This window comes from Ascaphus truei, chromosome 5 (assembly GCF_040206685.1).
Source record: "Ascaphus truei isolate aAscTru1 chromosome 5, aAscTru1.hap1, whole genome shotgun sequence".
Taxonomy (NCBI): domain Eukaryota; kingdom Metazoa; phylum Chordata; class Amphibia; order Anura; family Ascaphidae; genus Ascaphus; species Ascaphus truei.
The window spans coordinates 36873884-36891228 of record NC_134487.1 but is presented as its reverse complement, the minus strand read 5'-3'; the positions used below and the strand labels follow the sequence as shown (position 1 = coordinate 36891228).

The 17345-nt window shown below is 44.3% G+C and overlaps 1 protein-coding gene across 1 annotated transcript in view; it reads left to right on the top strand.

The window, feature by feature from the left end:
- Positions 1-17345, top strand: part of CCDC146 (coiled-coil domain containing 146) — a 182314-nt gene continuing 164969 nt past the window's right edge. Inside the window, exons 1-2 of the mRNA XM_075599622.1 lie at positions 1-164; positions 6122-6288. Coding sequence (XP_075455737.1) covers positions 6133-6288 — 156 coding nt within the window. The 5' untranslated portion in view covers positions 1-164; positions 6122-6132. The remainder of the gene's footprint in view (positions 165-6121; positions 6289-17345) is intronic.

The window sequence follows — 17345 nt, the reverse complement described above, 5'->3', positions numbered from 1 at the left end:
CAGCGGAGGGGCTGGGAAGTTGCCTCTCCCTATCGCCATGGAAACGGACGCCAGCGCTGCAGAGAGGCCCCAAAACATGCAGCGACAGTGACCCCCCAGTCTGCGCTGCGGTCCGATCATTTGCACCATATACTTATAGCTGCACTTCTCCCTTCACAGCCAGGGTAAGTGATCCAGCTGCATACTTAGCTGCTCTGCAGTCAAATCAAAGCCAGCTCACTCACTGGGACCTGATTTAGTTACTGTATTTCATTCTGCAGAACAGCACAGAAATACCGAGTGAGAGGTACATCATGTGTGCATACATACTTATTAAACTCTGTGTGATTTAACATGAATAGAGACAGGTTAAACACAATGTGTGTGTGTGTGTGTGTGTGTGTGTGTGTGTGTGTGTGTGTGTGTGTGTGTGTGTGTGTGTGTGTGTGTGTGTGTGTCTCAAAAGATCTTTTGTGCCATTGTGTAATAGGTTCAAGATTTCTAAGTGATCCTTTGATAACGCGCCGTTTGAACATGAAACACGCCTGCTTAAGAGAAATAAATAATATACATATAATGTATTTAGGTGTTTTATCATATCGACCTTTCTGTCACTGTCTAACTGATTTGCTAAACTTTTTTTTGTTTGTTACGAAGGTGCTTTGTTTGGTAAAAGTAGAAAACCTCAGTAAAATATTTGATAAAAAAATGAATAATGTCAATACCCAAAACATAGGGAATTGAAGGGGAGTGAAAAAATGCTACTGCACATGTGCAGTGTTTCTGTAGCCCAGAAAACATAAAACAGGCAAAAGTAGAGAGACTTAACAAATTTAAAGGGTTCGTGCTCTAGATGTGTTAAGGTTAAATTGTAAAGCCACTTTTTTTGGGGGGGGGGGGGGGCGCAGCTCACTTACCCGGCTTCCGGGTGCACTTGTCTCCATGGCAACGCAGCGTCAAATGACACCGCGGGACCACATGATGTAATTTGACGCCCGTTGTCATGGAGTCGTGGCGTCAAATGACGCTGTGGGTCACGTGACCCCGAAGCGTCACTTGACGTCGCGCGGGGGGGGGGGCGCGACATAGGGGAAGAGCAGGCAGGAGGAGCGCAGGAAGTTTGCGCACCCCTGCTCTAGGACATTCATGCTCGAGTTCAGTGATTCATTTGTGTGTTCAGATAACATTGTAACACTGGTTCTGTTGCGTATTAGATTATGTGTTCCAGGCATGTTACTATTTTAGGGGATTACCTCAGACTGTTTTAATATTTGTATGTCTTAGATCAGGGGAGCACAAATTTTAGTGCTGCGCCCCCTGTCTTTCTCCCCCCGGCTCTCGCGCCCCCGCCTACCTTCATTCACGTCAGATGACGCTGCGGGTTCATGTGACGTAACGCGTCACGTGACCCGCGACGTCATTTGACGCCACGTTGCCATGGCGACGCGTAATAGAGCGGCTGAATCCCGGTTAGTAAACAGTTACAGAGGCCTCACGCAATCCCCCAGCATTTAATTTAAATGCCGTGTGGAAGAGCGCGGGACCTCTGCAACTGCCCGCTCCCCCCCAGCACAATCTCCCGTCCCCCTGGGGGTCGCGCCCCCCACTTTGCGTACCGCTGTCTTAGATACTATTGAATGAAATGATTACCTTTTTGATATGCTAAAGTGCTTCCTTGGCTTCCGTTTTGATTGATTGATAGATATAGATATATCTATATCAACAAGAGGAACAGAAGCCAAGGGAGCACTCTAGCATATCAAAAATATATGTAGTTAAGTTATGGTGGGTAAAAAAAAGTGACAGAAACACTCCACAGCAAAGCATATAGCAAATGGAAATATTACTGTATGCTCATTTGCATGTCTTAGACAGGTCTGCAACCCCACCTTTCACCCAGAACACAGCACTTCCACTGCAGCAAGGGATTCTGGGAAATGACATGCAAATGAGCACACAGTGCCCCCTTTTGCTTCAAAACCATTTTAAACATGGTTCCCTATAGACTTAAACTTGCTGCATGGTCACAGCTTTGAGCACAGCCAGGGTTAGGCCTTGCCCCCGCTGCCTATTACAGCGTCCGCTGTGCGGACGCTGCGCGCACGAGAGCCCTCCCCGCAATGGCGCCGGGCCCGCTGCGAGGGGGGGCCGCAGCGCTCGCGCGAGAGCTACTCCTGCTCTCAATAGAATTGAGAGCAGGACTCGCGTCGAGCGATTAGGCACGCCCCCCGGCGGTTCAGCCAATAAGGGCAAACCTGCCGGGTGACGTCATGGCCGCGCCCCCATCACTCCTCCGCCACGCCCCCCCCCCCCCCCCCACGCGGTCTCTGCTCCTGCAGTGAGCTGCAGACCGGGGAATCGGCTGAACGCGCCGCCAAAAGCGCGGGCGCGCGTTACAGCGTCGTGACCGGGGCCTTAGCCTTAAGATGCATAGCCAGTAAACCCACCCACAGACAGCCGTTTCGACCTTAATGGGTCTCATCAGTGTGGGGTTGGTTATACTGGCAATGCAAAAATTAAACAAAAACCCTCCACAGCAAAGCATATAGCAAATGGAAATATTACTGTGTGCTCATTTGCATGTCATTTCCCAGAATCCCTTGCTGCAGTGGAAGTGCTGTGTGCTGGGTGATAAAGGTGAAAGGCAGGGTTGCAGACCTGTCTAAGACATGCAAATGAGCATACAGTAATATTTCCATTTGCTATATGCTTTGCTGTGGAGGCTTTTTGTCACTTTTTTAACCCACCATAACTTAACTAAGTATGGTAAAACCCATCCTCATTGCTTCATTTTTGCATAGCCAGTATAACCAACCCCACATTGATGAGACCCATTAAGGTCGAAATGGCTGTCTGTGGGTGGGTTTAAAGGCTGCATCTCAATCCTGGCTGTGCTCAAAGCTGTGACCATGCAGCAAGCTTAAGCCTATAGGAAACCATGTTTAAAATGGTTTTGAAGCAAAAGGTGCCACTGTGTGCTCATTTGCATGTCATTTCCCAGAATCCCTTGCTGCAGTGGAAGTGCTGTGTGCTGGGTGATAATGGTGAAAGGCAGAGTTGCAGACCTGTCTAAGACATGCAAATGAGCATATAGTAATATTCCATTTGATATATATATATATATATACATATGTACATTTTGAGATTTGCATCATATGTGGGATGTTTATTAAAAGGACATGTTATGGAATATGTGAATTTATGTATATTAATAACTACAAATTTCACAAAAAAGTATGTACTTTAAAGTTCTAGTAGCCATATTGGCCGTTGTATGTTTTAGGAATGTAGATTTGAAGAAGAAACCTATGAGGCTTGGGAAGCTCTGGGCACTATAATTTTATTATTAATATAATCATTTATTTGTAAATCACCAACATGTTCCGCAGATCGGTACAATGGGGTACAGAGCTATGTATATTACAAAAACAAACGGTTACATACAGGTGATTACATGACTGCGACCTGATCCTGATGTCAGGAACGGTAGAGGGTATCCTCCTCGTTCGCTCTGATCTTGAACTCAGCACAGTGAGAGATCGGCTCACAAGCTCCGATAGAAATGAGCAAACTGTCCATGACATTACACCGCGGGGTGACACTATTTATGACATTGCCCCAACAGGCATATAGGGCACTCAAAGAGTTACCTTAAGCATTACATGTCTGCTTAAGCTAAATCATGTGATGTTTCTTTTTCAACTATTTACATATACAGTACATACATGCATACATATATACATATACATTTTAAGTTATGGTGGGTGAAAAAGGCCAGATAAAACCTCCACCGTTAGCATATAGCCAATAAATGTATAATGGTTTGGCAAAGTTCTTCTACTCCTCTTTGAATTCTTATCTGACATCGTGATAAATTAGGCACACTCCATTCAGGTTCCTGGGTTATTTCAATCCTTTCCTTGGTAATGCAAGAATATGGTAGCTCTAAAAAATTGTTTATTTGAGGCTGGAACACGCAGTGAACTATTGTAGCAAGGTACAGTCATTTTTGCCAAGCAGTGCAAAGCCATATGCCCCCCATTGGCCCAACACAAGTGAAAGGACCACAGGGAGCCGTAGAGCGTAACACTGCTTAGTAAATATGGCCCTATGTGTATATACAGATATATATTGGGAAAATAAGAAATTAGACAAATGGGCAATTGATAGGCGAGTAAACACAGCACCTCCAAGCAGCGGGTTGTGTACAGATCTTTTGTTTCCTTTGCTATTCAGTAACCCTTTTCTTAACCCTTTCACTGCCATTGCTTTGCAATGTGTTGCAGATCCATCTGGCAGGAAAGGGGTTAACATGTGGACCTAACAGTAACTGTTCCCTGTTGCAAATTTTGTGAATATGGATTGTAAATATGTACACTGTTCATTTATAGCAGGGGTGGCTAACTCCAGTTCTCAAGGGCCACCACCATGTTAGGTTTTAAGGATCGTCAGTCATTCACTGAGCCACTAATTGAGCCACCTGTGCTGAAGCAGGGATATCCTTAATCTGACCTGTTGGTGGTCCTTGAGGATTGGAGTTGGCCACTCCTGCTATATAGTATACACTGCACTCATCTATAAACTGAACACAGATGCGCACAGTAATCAAGCATCTTCATTGATCCAATGTCAGAGTGAAGATTTGGATTGAAATGTTGTTGATGAAGACTTGAGATCTTGTCGCACTAGAAGTATCCATACATCACAGTCAGAAAAATGTTCATGATCAACCATCTTCAATCTATTGAAAAACAGTCAAAAGTCTTTCATCTGCCTCTAACTTGGTAAAATATTGTAAAATAGTAACTTAGGGACAGAGAAATAGTAACTTGGGGAGTATTGAATGGAAACTCCCATTCAAGTCATTGGGAACTTCCATGCAATAGTGCCCCATTGAGCACTATCGCAGTTTGATAAATAAACCCCAGACTATAGTGTGTCCTATGCGTCTATTAACTAATCAAACACGTTCTTGACACCTGTTCTCCATTCTCTGCACTGGCTGCCTGTAAAATCTCAAATGTATTTAAAGATTAGCTTGTTGACATTCAAAGCACCACATGACCAGGGTTCCAGCTACACTCCCATTCCCTCACCGCAGATGAAGAAATCCTAACAGTTCCCAGAATCTCCTTGACTTCCTTTGGGGCTCGAGCTTTTAGCCACGCTGCTCCCACTCTTTGGAACATGTGCTAACACTGGCAATTCAATCTTTGTACAAAGAACTGTTGCATTTGATCAAATCTAGAGAAGAAAAGAGATGTTGACAGTACACAAATTATATAAAATAGCAATACACACAATCGGCACTTTGTCTAGTGCAGTGGTTCCCAAATCCAGTCCTCAAGGAACACTAACAGTACAGGTTTTTAGTGTAGCTTGAGCATAGGTGGTTAAGTAAAAAATGATTGGTCCACCTGTGCTAATGAGAGGATAGCCTTAAAAGCGGCACTGTTCGTGTTCCTTGAGGTCTGGATGTGGGAACCACTGGAGTGGAAAGTGTCCATGTTTTTGTTTTCATCAACATTTGAGGATACCGAACTCCCAAAAAACGACTGCTCCCCCTGGGAGTACATATAATTTGTTTTACCCTATTACAAAAATGTAAATTGTTTTACATTTTGTGTCTTAAAAACCTTCCACTGCCATACTAGCTTGCAATGCCTTGCAAAGCAATGGTAGCAAAATGTTTTAGGTAATTTATCAAAGTAAAAAGACCTATATCATGTAAACCAATCTTTCTTTTTCAATTTCTATTTGTGTTGATTCTAACTGCTGGGTCCCTGGGGCTGAACCCCTCTATTTCCAGCTCCGCCTCCCTGGTTTCCGCGATACCTACCGGTTTAGTTGATGTTGTTTCCACCCAATTAGGGAAATCAAAATGGCCGCCAAGTCTTGGGGTCCCCTGCTTTAAATAGATGCTACTACATGTGATAGTCAATCACATTGTGTGGCTTTAAGCCATGCTGAAATGGAGCGACTTTTGAAATATTCAGCTGAGTTGTTTTTTTTTATACATAAACACCCACTGATCATGAATCATCATTTTCATATATTCTTTTCTTAACCTACATTGTAAGATGTTTGGAAAAACACTTTCCTACAGTGTCAGTTTTTATTTCTTTCTTATCTTTTTTTACAGGATATATAAAGATGAGCAGCTTTGGGGAAGAAAGGTCTCAATCAAGTGACTCTTCATCAGAAGATGAGGCCCAAGAGAAGCCACTCTATGCAATAGCTCCCTCTAGCATTCATGAGGAAAGTCCTAAGGATGTTTCTGCAAGTCCGGCCTTTCAGTGCTTGGACGAGGTAAGTTATAAACACTGTGTCAACTTGCATTGGACATACAAATGACTGTCTTCACTCCAGAACAGGGGTGGGCAACTCCAGTCCTCACAGGCCATCAACAGGTTTTCAGGATATCCCTGCTTCAGCACAAGTGGCTCAGTCTTCGACTGAGCCACTGATTGAGCCACCTGTGCTGAAGCAGGGATATCCTGAAAACCTGACCTGTTGGTGGCCCTTGAAGACTAGATTTACCCAACCCTGCTCTAGACTTTAAATAAGCTAAGAAGCTGGAAACACATAGTTAATGGTGCAGTAACTTCCATTCACGTGAATGGAAGTAGATCCACAAACAAACAAAGCATTGCACTCCACCGTCACCTTTTAGTATATTCTGCAAAATAGTCCCCAGTGTGGATTCCATATCAGTATCTTACTCATTATATACTCATTATTAGCCTAATGCAATCGCCGCCAAAAAAAATCAAGAAAAGAGGGCAGGTCCATATTAAGTGCATACTAAGTAAAAACACCCACGTTTATTATATCATCACTATTATTTCAAAATGGTACCATGGTTTATTCATTTAAAGTTTATCGAAGCATTCAGACAATTTTGCAAAATCCAAATGCTTATTGCACTTAAATGGAAGTTAAGGCATATAATTAACCATGAAAGGCATGTCTGTTAATAGTGCTTCCTGTCCTGGAAATAAAGCCTGTTTATTTTGTGATGGGAATACCAACAATATGGAGCCATGGCACAATTACAGCTATTTTCCACCTCTGCCTCCTCTACTGGCCTTGAACACTTTTGAAACCACGACTATTAGTTTGATGATTACTGTAGATAAGTGGCAATGGTATTGGGTAGTATACCACACAAAATCAGCATGGCAGTCACAGCCAAGGCATGTTTGGTGGGGTTACGTAAGGTTATACTAAGGAAAATGAGCTTTGGACAGGACATGGGTATACTGTATCCTTATTGCACCATGATCTTATATCAGAATGTGTAGAGAAACAAATGCCCTATGTTCTAAAATTTGCTTTAAAAACAATTCTCTGTTTAAATTTGAGTATGTTTATTGAAACATGTCACTCTCTATTTGGATTAAAGGGTGCTGTAATCCATATTACTCTTGCTATACATTTGAGCACTTTTAAGAAATAATACAAAGCCCTTTCTATACACTGGGTGGTGCTATAGCTAATCATAAATAGCTATTCTGATGCGTGGAAAGATCATGCAATGGCAGGGTCATTATTTAGCAAATGTTTCTTTTAGGAATCCTTATTTTAGGAAATGGCGACTTTATATTGACAAACTGTTAAAAGCACTTTTGGGGGTGTGGGGAGGGGGTGTGGGGGGGCACTTTATAACAGTTCGATGCTGTGTCTCTTAAAAAAAACCTAAAGGTTTGAGAGAAGTACAGTACAGTTTCATTCTGGCTAACATTTGGCATCTCCTTTCTGTAAAAGTAATGTTATGAGGGAGTCTCCTTTATAAATAGGGAGAGATGCACAATATCTCTAGATAAAAAAAAAATAGAAAGGAAGGAATCAAAGTGGAAAACTTAAAAAAAGGTTTGTTAAAAAAAAAGTGCACAAACACAATATAGTTTAGCGGATTTCGTGTATTGCACTTTTTTAAAGTAGCAACCCTGCGGGAAAAGATTGTTTTCCCATATTTGGGAAATTGTGGAGATATTTAAGATTGAACTATACCTATTTCAAGAAAAAATGGTTTCCAGCAAACGAGGCAATCAGTGTTAGTGATGTCAGGAGAACATGCACATTTTTGGAACACACTTGTGCGTCAACAGCACATAACAGTGATATCAATGTAGCTTAACTGACTTGTCAGCCTTCAAACTTCTTCTCACTAACACTTTTACTGGCTATGCACTTCTTTAACCCAGGCTGTGCTGAAAAGCTGTGTAATACGGCAGGCATAAGCTTATAGAGTCCATGTTAGAGTGGACATGAAGTAAAAGGTGACACTGAGCTCATTTGCATGTAATTTCCCAGAATCCCTAGCTGCAGTGAAAGCACCGTATGCTAAGAGAAAATTGTGAAAGCAGGGTTGCAGACCTGTCTACCTTTGATATTTGTGATTCCGAATAAGTATCCTCTCCATGAATATCTTGAACTCTGCGGACGTCAACAGTGTACCATTGTCAGACCCAATGATATCAGGCAGGCCATGGTTAGCAAACTGCTGTCAAAACACTTGAATCCCAGTGTGTGATGTCACTGATACAACTGAAATAACTTATTGCCACTTACAAAAGGAATAAATAACAATGAAAATGTCTGATCTCGAAAGGGGCTTGTAAAATCTATATGCAACCGTGACTAAGGTGCCCTAGACACTTCCCATGGGTGGGCCATGGCCTTGGCCGGAGCATGACGTGTATTTTGACAGAGCTCACACTTCTTTACCCATTTCTTAATTACCTCATTTATCTTAGACCACCATTCATAGCTCCTAGCCAGTGCTTTCTTTCGGACAATACCCAAATGTCCAAGTATTGAGCTTGACCCTCACTGGGAATAACCACTCTATTCCTCCACAAGAGAAATCCCTTATAGGCAGACAGTTCATGCTGGCATCTTTCAATAGGCTTAAATGGGTCTTCTAATTTTGCCTTAGGCACCCCCCTCCATACCCAATTTAGCACGCTTGCAACACATGCAAGCACTGTCACTTGCTTGTTGAGGATGATTAGGTGTAGATGCCAGAATTAGAACTTCAGATCTAGGTGGAACAGTGAATTCAGGAGTAGGTAACTGTAATGCAAAGATCCTGGATTCAGCCAATAACTTGCACACTCTGAGTCAGTAAACAGTCTTAGAGATGTAATCAAAAAGGGGTTTTACTTGGCTTCGGTTATGTTCTCAGTTACAGCTTGCACAGCTAAACAGCATACAACAGGAAAACGCTCGAAACACCCGGAGAAGCCCCAATCAGTCTAGTCTGATCCCGAGAGAGCAAGAGGAATTCTTGGCCAGGGCACCTGCACAGTCCATTGAGAAGCTTCTGGCACTATCCCCAGCCTAGGCTCTTATTTGTAGCATTTTTTGTTAGGCTTCCTCCAATCAGCGCTAAGTTTTGTAGCAAAATGGATACTTAAACTGATGAGTTACACTTCCTTTGTAGTAAACAACTCTATATATAGTAAACATATGACAGAACTAGAGAGCTCTCCTCACCCAAAGCACATGCCATGGCACACTTAAGCTGATGAGTGGTACTTTCCCTTACAGACACACTGCCTTTTTAGTAAACAACAATATATATGGTAACAAACATGTGACAAGAGAGAGAGCTCTGCTTACCTAAAGCACATGTTATGGCATACTTCAGCTAATGAGTGGTACTTTCAAGTACAGTAACGATATTCACCTTCATGCATCCGCATTGGCTATTGCCCTTCCAGGGCGATACTTATATTTGCAGTCATTTGCATTCAAAATTAAAGACTAACGGAGCATACGACATGAAACAATTTGGGGTGTTGACCTGTTCTTTGTGAATAAAGATTTTTCGTAGTGTGTAGGCGGTCACTGCAGCAGGAACTCAACCGCAAACGTGAATAGTTAAAATAAGCGTTATTAAACTAGAATGCTGCGCATCACAGAGATCACTCTGACGCGTTTCGTTCCTGTGTGGAACTTTATCAAAGAGGGTTACCCAGGATCGCTGACTTGGCAGTGCAGGTTTCATTCATCCACAGCATAGCTGTCGGCCCTCGGGGATGAGGTCACAAACCAGCACGACGCTCGAGGAGACGGGACCGGCCAGGCACAGGCAGTGAACACACCGGGTCGGTTCAGGGCAGCAGGTGACAGTATCGTGAGTACACAGGAGGGGTAGCTTTTGGTTGCCTCTTTCCCTGTCTCTATACCTTTCCCTGTGCAACAGCCCCCCACCCAGGTTTTATTTCTTATTCTGCCGTATGCTGCTGTTGTTGCCGGTCCCCTCACACAGGATCTTCATGTCTGTGTAGCGGCCATTCTTGTTCTTATATGTGTCTGACATTGCTCATATACACCCAGATTTACCTGTGGATTTTTAGAAGCACCGGACTATAGGGGTTCATTCCCCCACAATCACCATGTTCTTTGTGAATAGTCCAAACAATTGGCTTGTGGTCTGTTATATGAACGTAAATTCATGATTATAAGTAATAAGTAATAATGGAATTTCTTTCCCCCGGATACTATAGCTAGAGCTTCCTTATAAATCTGCTCGTAATTTCTATCAAGTGTAATCATTGTACATGAAAAATAAGCAATTGGAGCCGCACATTCACTGCTCTGAAAATGACTCTTAACAGCCTCAATTCCTTAGGGTGAAGCATCACAGGTGCGTTCCTTTCCCTTGTCATAATATATTAGCAAGCTGTCTAACGACAACAGCTTCTTCACATCATTGAAAGAATTGCCATGGACTTCAGACCACTTCCACGTTGTATCCTTATCTAGTAAACAATGCAATAGCTCAGCGACTGTGGCCTTAGCTTTTACCATTCCTTCAGTAACGGGTATTCCCCCCACCCAATCGCATATAGAGTGCATGTGAGGGGAACCTATATGTTACCAGGCGTGGTGCGTATACCTGCAGGTTCACAGAAGGCATGAGCCTCCGCTGATGGGAACCTGGGGTGCTTCTCTGGAACGATCTCGTCGGTCAGCGCTCCACCTATGTAGGATTCTATAGGAATGTAGAATGGCCCTAACATAGGAACCCACCCAGAAACCACATACACCAGGGTTATGGCTAAAAGGTTTACTGGACGAGCAACACAACACAATAGTATCATATATAACAGTGCAACAATATCAGCATACACAATAATATATGCCACCCTCTGCCACTAGCTGGCAGCTATAACCTTGCCCCTAACTGGGCTATACCTTCTTAGCCCCTAACTGGGCTATACCCTTACACCTCCTTCCCAACCCCGTGTCCAGAGAGTCCAAACCCACCCAAGTGTGTGAACAGGTCTGTCACATGTGAGGAGCAAGTTAAAGTTGGTGCACGTGTGGAAGGTTGTAAATACCTGCCCAGGTGTCCCTGTACCTGGGTGTCTTCGCAAAGGGTCTACTGGCGCGGCTTGGTGCAGCGCTGATCTGTACCTCTGCGTGGGATGGGATCCAGCCGGACGTCCCACCGTAAGGACAGTCTCTGGATCAGCAACACAGCATACAGGAACATGCAGCAAACACTTTGCAGCCCATATCCAAGTGGCCCATTATAAGTGACATGTCTACTGAACAACTGAAGTTTAAAAGGAAGTTCAAAAGAAGTGAGGAAGAAGTGGACACCCCATCTGGCCCTGATTCCTGCATTTGAACTGCGCTGGAAAGGAGGATATCATCAATACCAGACTGCATCATTACTGCTGTGATGCTGCCTTTACCATTTATATTTGCTGTAACTTCACTTCTTCTCAAATTATGCACTTCTTTCTACCAGCCTCAGTATGTCTCAAACTCTATTCATATATCTCCATCTCTCCTTCCTTCCCCACTTCTCAGTTCACATGAACTCCTTTCTTACCTGCGTCCTCTGACACCACACAGCTATATCCCCTGCAGTAAAAAACACCCCTACAAATCCTCCTCACACATCCTCTTTCTATCCATGCTTCTCCTCCTTGCTTCTGGGGATATCTCTCCCAATCCTGGTCCCTGCCTTATTCCTATATGCGCTCGTCCTCGCCTGCCAACTGCAACCTCTACTCCTTCTGGTGTCAACCCCTCCAACCTCATACCCATCCCCTGCCACCCTCCCTCCTCTCTCCCTTTCTCCTGTGCCCTTTGGAATGCTCGCTCCCTCTCTAACAAGTTCCTCTCTGTACATGACTTCTTTCTCTCTCACTCCCTGCTTCTCTTTGCTATAACTGAGACCTGGCTCACTCAGTCTGACTCTGCTCTGGAAGCTGCCCTCTCCTATGGCGGCCTTTCCTTCTCCCACACTCCGCGCACTGATGGCAGGGGTGGAGGCGTGGGGCTCCTGCTCTCCTCTCTCTGCCATTACCGAACCCTTTCTATTCCCCCCTCTCTTGCTTTTCCCTCCTTTGAGGCTCACACTGTCCAGATCTTCTCTCCTCTCCCTGTTCATGTGGCGGTCATCTATCGCCCACCTACCTCTACTCATCCCCCTTCTGCCTTTCTCTCTCACTTTGAATCCTGGCTCTCTTTCTTTCTCTCCTCAGACTCCCCTGTTCTTCTCCTTGGGGACTTCAATTGCTACATTGATGACCCCTCTCTCTCTTGGGCTTCCCGCTTTCTTTCTCTTACCTCTTCTTTTGGCCTTCAACAGTGGACTGCAGCCAGCACCCACAAGGATGGCCACTACTTAGACCTGGTTTTCACTAAAAACTTCTCTCTCTCTGATTTCTCCATTTCCCCTTTTCCTCTCTCTGACCATCATCTCATTTCATTCTCTTTATCTCGCTTCTCCCCTTCTCCACCTCCATCTACCCCCCGGTTCTGCAGAAACCTGCGCTCTATTCACTTACCTGACTTTGAGTCCACTTTACGCTGCTCCCTCTCCTCTCTCAGCTCTGCTACAGACCCTGACAACCTGGTCAGAAAGTACAACTCTGTCTTGTCCTCGTCTCTTGATCTACATGCCCCGCTTTCTCTCTGCCGCCCTCGCCCTTCTAACCCTAGACCCTGGCTAAATTCCCACACGCGCATGCTGCGTTCCTCTACTCGTTCCTCTGAACGCCTCTGGAGGAAGTCTCACACTCTCGCAGACTTCCTTCACTACAAATTTATGCTATCCTGTTTCAACTCTGCCCTCTCGCAAGCTAAACAAGCCTACTTTTCTGCACTAATCAACATGCACAAGTCTAACCCACGCCGACTGTTCTCTGTCTTTGATACTCTACTCAAACCACCCTCAGCTGCCTCTCCTTCCTCCATCTCCGCTCAGGACTTTGCTGACTATTTTAAGGAAAAGGTGGAATCCATACGGCAGAACATCCCCTCTGTTTCTTCCCCCCATCCTACACCTCTTCCTAACTCTCCTCCTGCCTTCCTTGACTCTTTTTCCACTGTCTCAGAGGAGGATATGTCGCTGTTGATCGCCTCTTCTCCCTCTACCATTCCCTCCCATCTCCTAAAACCTCTAGCTCCTACTATAATCCCTACGCTTACACACATTTTTAACTCCTCCCTCTGCTCTGGAACCTTTCCATCCTCCTTCAAACATGCAACAGTCATACCATTACTCAAAAACAGCAAGCTTGACCCTACCTGTCTTTCTAACTATCGACCTGTCTCCCTCCTGCCTTTTGCCTCTAAACTCCTTGAACGTCTTGTATTCTCTCGCTTGCTCCATTTTCTCAACACCTATTCTCTCCTAGACCCTCTACAATCTGGCTTCCGCACTGCTCACTCCACCGAAACAGCCCTCACTAAAATAACTGACGACCTCCATGCTGCCAAAGACAGAGGTCATTACACTCTGCTCATATTACTCGACCTCTCTGCAGCATTTGACTGCAGCATTTGACACAGTGGACCACCCTCTTCTCCTCCACATTCTCCATACTCTAGGTATTCGGAACAAAGCTCTATCCTGGATCTCATCCTACCTCTCCCATCGTACTTTTAGTGTCTCTTCTGCTAACACCTCCTCCTCCTCTATTGATCTCTCTGTGGGGGTACCCCAGGGCTCTGTCCTGGGACCTCTTCTCTTTTCTCTGTACACACTCTCTCTAGGTGACCTAATAACATCTTTTGGGTTTAATTATCACCTCTATGCCGACGACACACAAATATACTTTTCAACACCTGACCTTACACCTGCTGTACAAACCAAAGTTTCTGAATGTCTCTCTGCTATATCATCCTGGATGGCCCTCCGACGCCTTAAACTCAACATGGCTAAAACAGAGCTCCTCATACTTCCTCCCAAACCTGGCCCTACAACCTCCTTCCACATTACTGAACAAAACAAAAATGATAACCCCTCCAAAAGCGCTAACCTACACTAAAATAATGAGTGCTAACAGTATGTGCTAAATGTGCTGAAACAATAAAATTGCTAGTGCAACAACTGGTGAGTAACAAAAATACTGTGAATTAAGCGGCTAGGTAACAATAAAGACAGGTTATTCCAAACCTGATAAATACAATGAACAAACAATATAAAGTCCCCAGCGCTAAAGTCCAAGATACCGTGATCTTATAGGCAGTCTCTGGTCTTTAAGATGGTAATTGGTCTTTTGGTATAGATGCTTCAGATGGAATATTGTCCTTGTAAATGGATACACCGTCTGCAATGACAGATACAAGACACACTTGATTGCGCAGCGTATTTCTGCAATCAGAGCCCTATCTGAGAGTGAGAGGAATACTACTCACATAATGGACGCCAATGCAGACAGTTGAGAGGATCTGTGCTTGCTCCCCTTCTCCTCTGCTCCTCTCACGAACCCCACGTGGAGACTGCTTGCTGGAGGCGACCACAATCTTTAATCTCGTCAGGGGTTAACTCGTTGCGAAATCCCACCGATATGTGACAAGGATAGGCACAATATAGTGTAGTATGAAGTGACCTTTATTAAACTAAAAACACTTTTAAATGATAAAAACACTCACATGGTGCAATACTGGACCGTATTGCTCAAAATGCCGTCCGCAGCTTGTATACCCTTCTGCCGCAATGGAGAGGATCCCTGCACACTGACACGCTGTCGACTCGGCGTGTGACGTCAGTGCTGCTGGAAGCTCTCCCTGGGGTCAGGCTACGGGTGCTGAGATGGCCCAAAGGACTAAGCTCCTCCTCCCTACGCGTTTCGTGACACGTGGTCGCTTCGTCAGGGGATGGTGGAGCTTAGTTCGTGATGCCCTATATACAAACTCAGATGGAGGGAACCTCCTACTGGGGGTGGGACTTAGCTGTGATGTCAAGCCAAGGGAGGATCAGCTGGGATAATGACAGCACGATCGGGGTTGTTCCCTGGGCATTAACATGCGCGCGCCCTCAGGTTGTTTGGAAAAAGGCAAAAGTTAATTAATGACAGTGTTAACAATGAATAAAATTAAAAACAGATAAAATGACACTCCTCACATTTATGGCCAATGATTGCCATAATACACACACATAAGGAATAATCAACAAATCATGAATGGTGGATTAAAATATCCCATTAACTAAAATGGAATATACTTAAGAGTCCCTTAAAAAAGCTGCAAGGTCGAACTCAATGTTGAGGTCTAGGGGGGTCAAGGTCCTGAGTGTGTATATCCAGTAACTTTCTTTTTTAGAGACTGTATTGAGCCTGTCCCCCCCACGCCAGCTACTTTTTGGATTATCAATCCCTACACATATAAGCCCTTCAGGACTCTGCTGATGATGCTGTCTGAAATGATTTGAGACACTGTGTGTCTCGAGACCCCTCTTAATGTTGTAAACGTGTTCTGCGAACCGACGTTTGAGGGGTCTCCCCGTGCGGCCCACATACTGTAGCCCGCATGGGCATTCCAGTAGATAGACACAGAAATTGGTTTTGCAGGTGATGAAAGATTTGATGTTGAAATTCTTTCCTGTCACATTGGATTGAAAAGTCTTTGTTTTTTTACTATGTTTACATCCGATACAGCCATTACATGTATAATAGCCTTTGAGATCATTTAGCCATGTGACATGGTGATCTCTTAGGCTATCTAACGGACAACTAGGTGATAAAGAGGATTTTAGATTCCTTGCTCTTTTGAACACTATTTTCGGTTTATCGGGTAGGATGTTCTTGAGGACTGGATCTCTCTGGAGAATGCCCCAATGTTTGGTTAGCGTTTTAGATATAACTGGAGCTATACCACTATACTGTGTGATAAAAAACGGAAACTGGGCTTGATCATTACCAGTCATCCGTCCCCTCCCACACAGCAAGGATGCTCTATCGATTTTATTGACCTCTTTGATCGCAAGATCCAATTCCTCATTCCTATACTCCCGTTCAATGAATTTAGTTTTCAACTCCCTGATTTGTTGTTGGTATACAGAGCTTTCTGAGCAATTCCTCTTAACTCTAAGCGCCTGCCCCTTGGGGATGTTGCGCAGCCAGTTGGGGTGGTGATGGCTGGAGGCCAATAAATACGTATTGGCGTCTACTTCTTTACTGAAGGTTTTTGTATGAATTATGCCATTCACTACGTACAGGAAGAGATCGAGAAAATTGATAGAATTTTTATCCTGACTGAACGTGAACCTAAGATTCCTTGTGTTGTCATTCAAATATAGTTTGAATTCCTCCAGTTGGTCCACTGACCCCCTCCAAACACACAGCACATCATCGATGTATCTCTTCCAGAGCACCAAGTTTGCACCGAACGGGTTGGAGGACCTGATATGGTCCTCCTCCCAGATGGACATGAACAAGTTAGCATAGCTAGGTGCAAACCTGGTGCCCATGGCAGTGCCGCATGTCTGGAGGAAGAACTTATGGTCATAGCTGAAAAAATTATGCATCAAAATAAATCTGATTCCATCCAGAATAAAATGTTTCAATTTCTCATCCACTTCAACATCCTGTTCTAAAACTCTTTGGATTGCATCTAGTCCCATCTGGTGGTCTATGACCGTATACAATGAGACCACATCACAGGTGACCCACCACAGATCTTCCCCCCACGTCAGGTCCTGTACAAGATTTAACACCTGTGACGTGTCCCTTAGATACGACGGGACCTGTACTACATATTTCTGAAGTAGATGATCCAGAAATTGGGAAAGGTTCGAGGTGAGGGAACGGATCCCAGATATTATTGGGCGGCCGGGGGGTCTGGTGAGGCTCTTGTGGATCTTCGGGATGAAATAAAACACAGGGATTCTGGGCTGGTCAATCATAAGGAATTCCCTTTCTCTAGTGCTAATAACATCATCCCGAAGACCCTGATCCAAAAGAGCTGCCATTTCTTCTCTGAAGGAGTCTGTTGGGTTGGACTCTAATTCCTGATAGGTGACATTATCTCCCAGAATTCTGAGTGACTCCTCTTTATAGTATGCGGAGTTCATCACCACGACTCCTCCCCCTTTGTCCGCAGCTTTAATT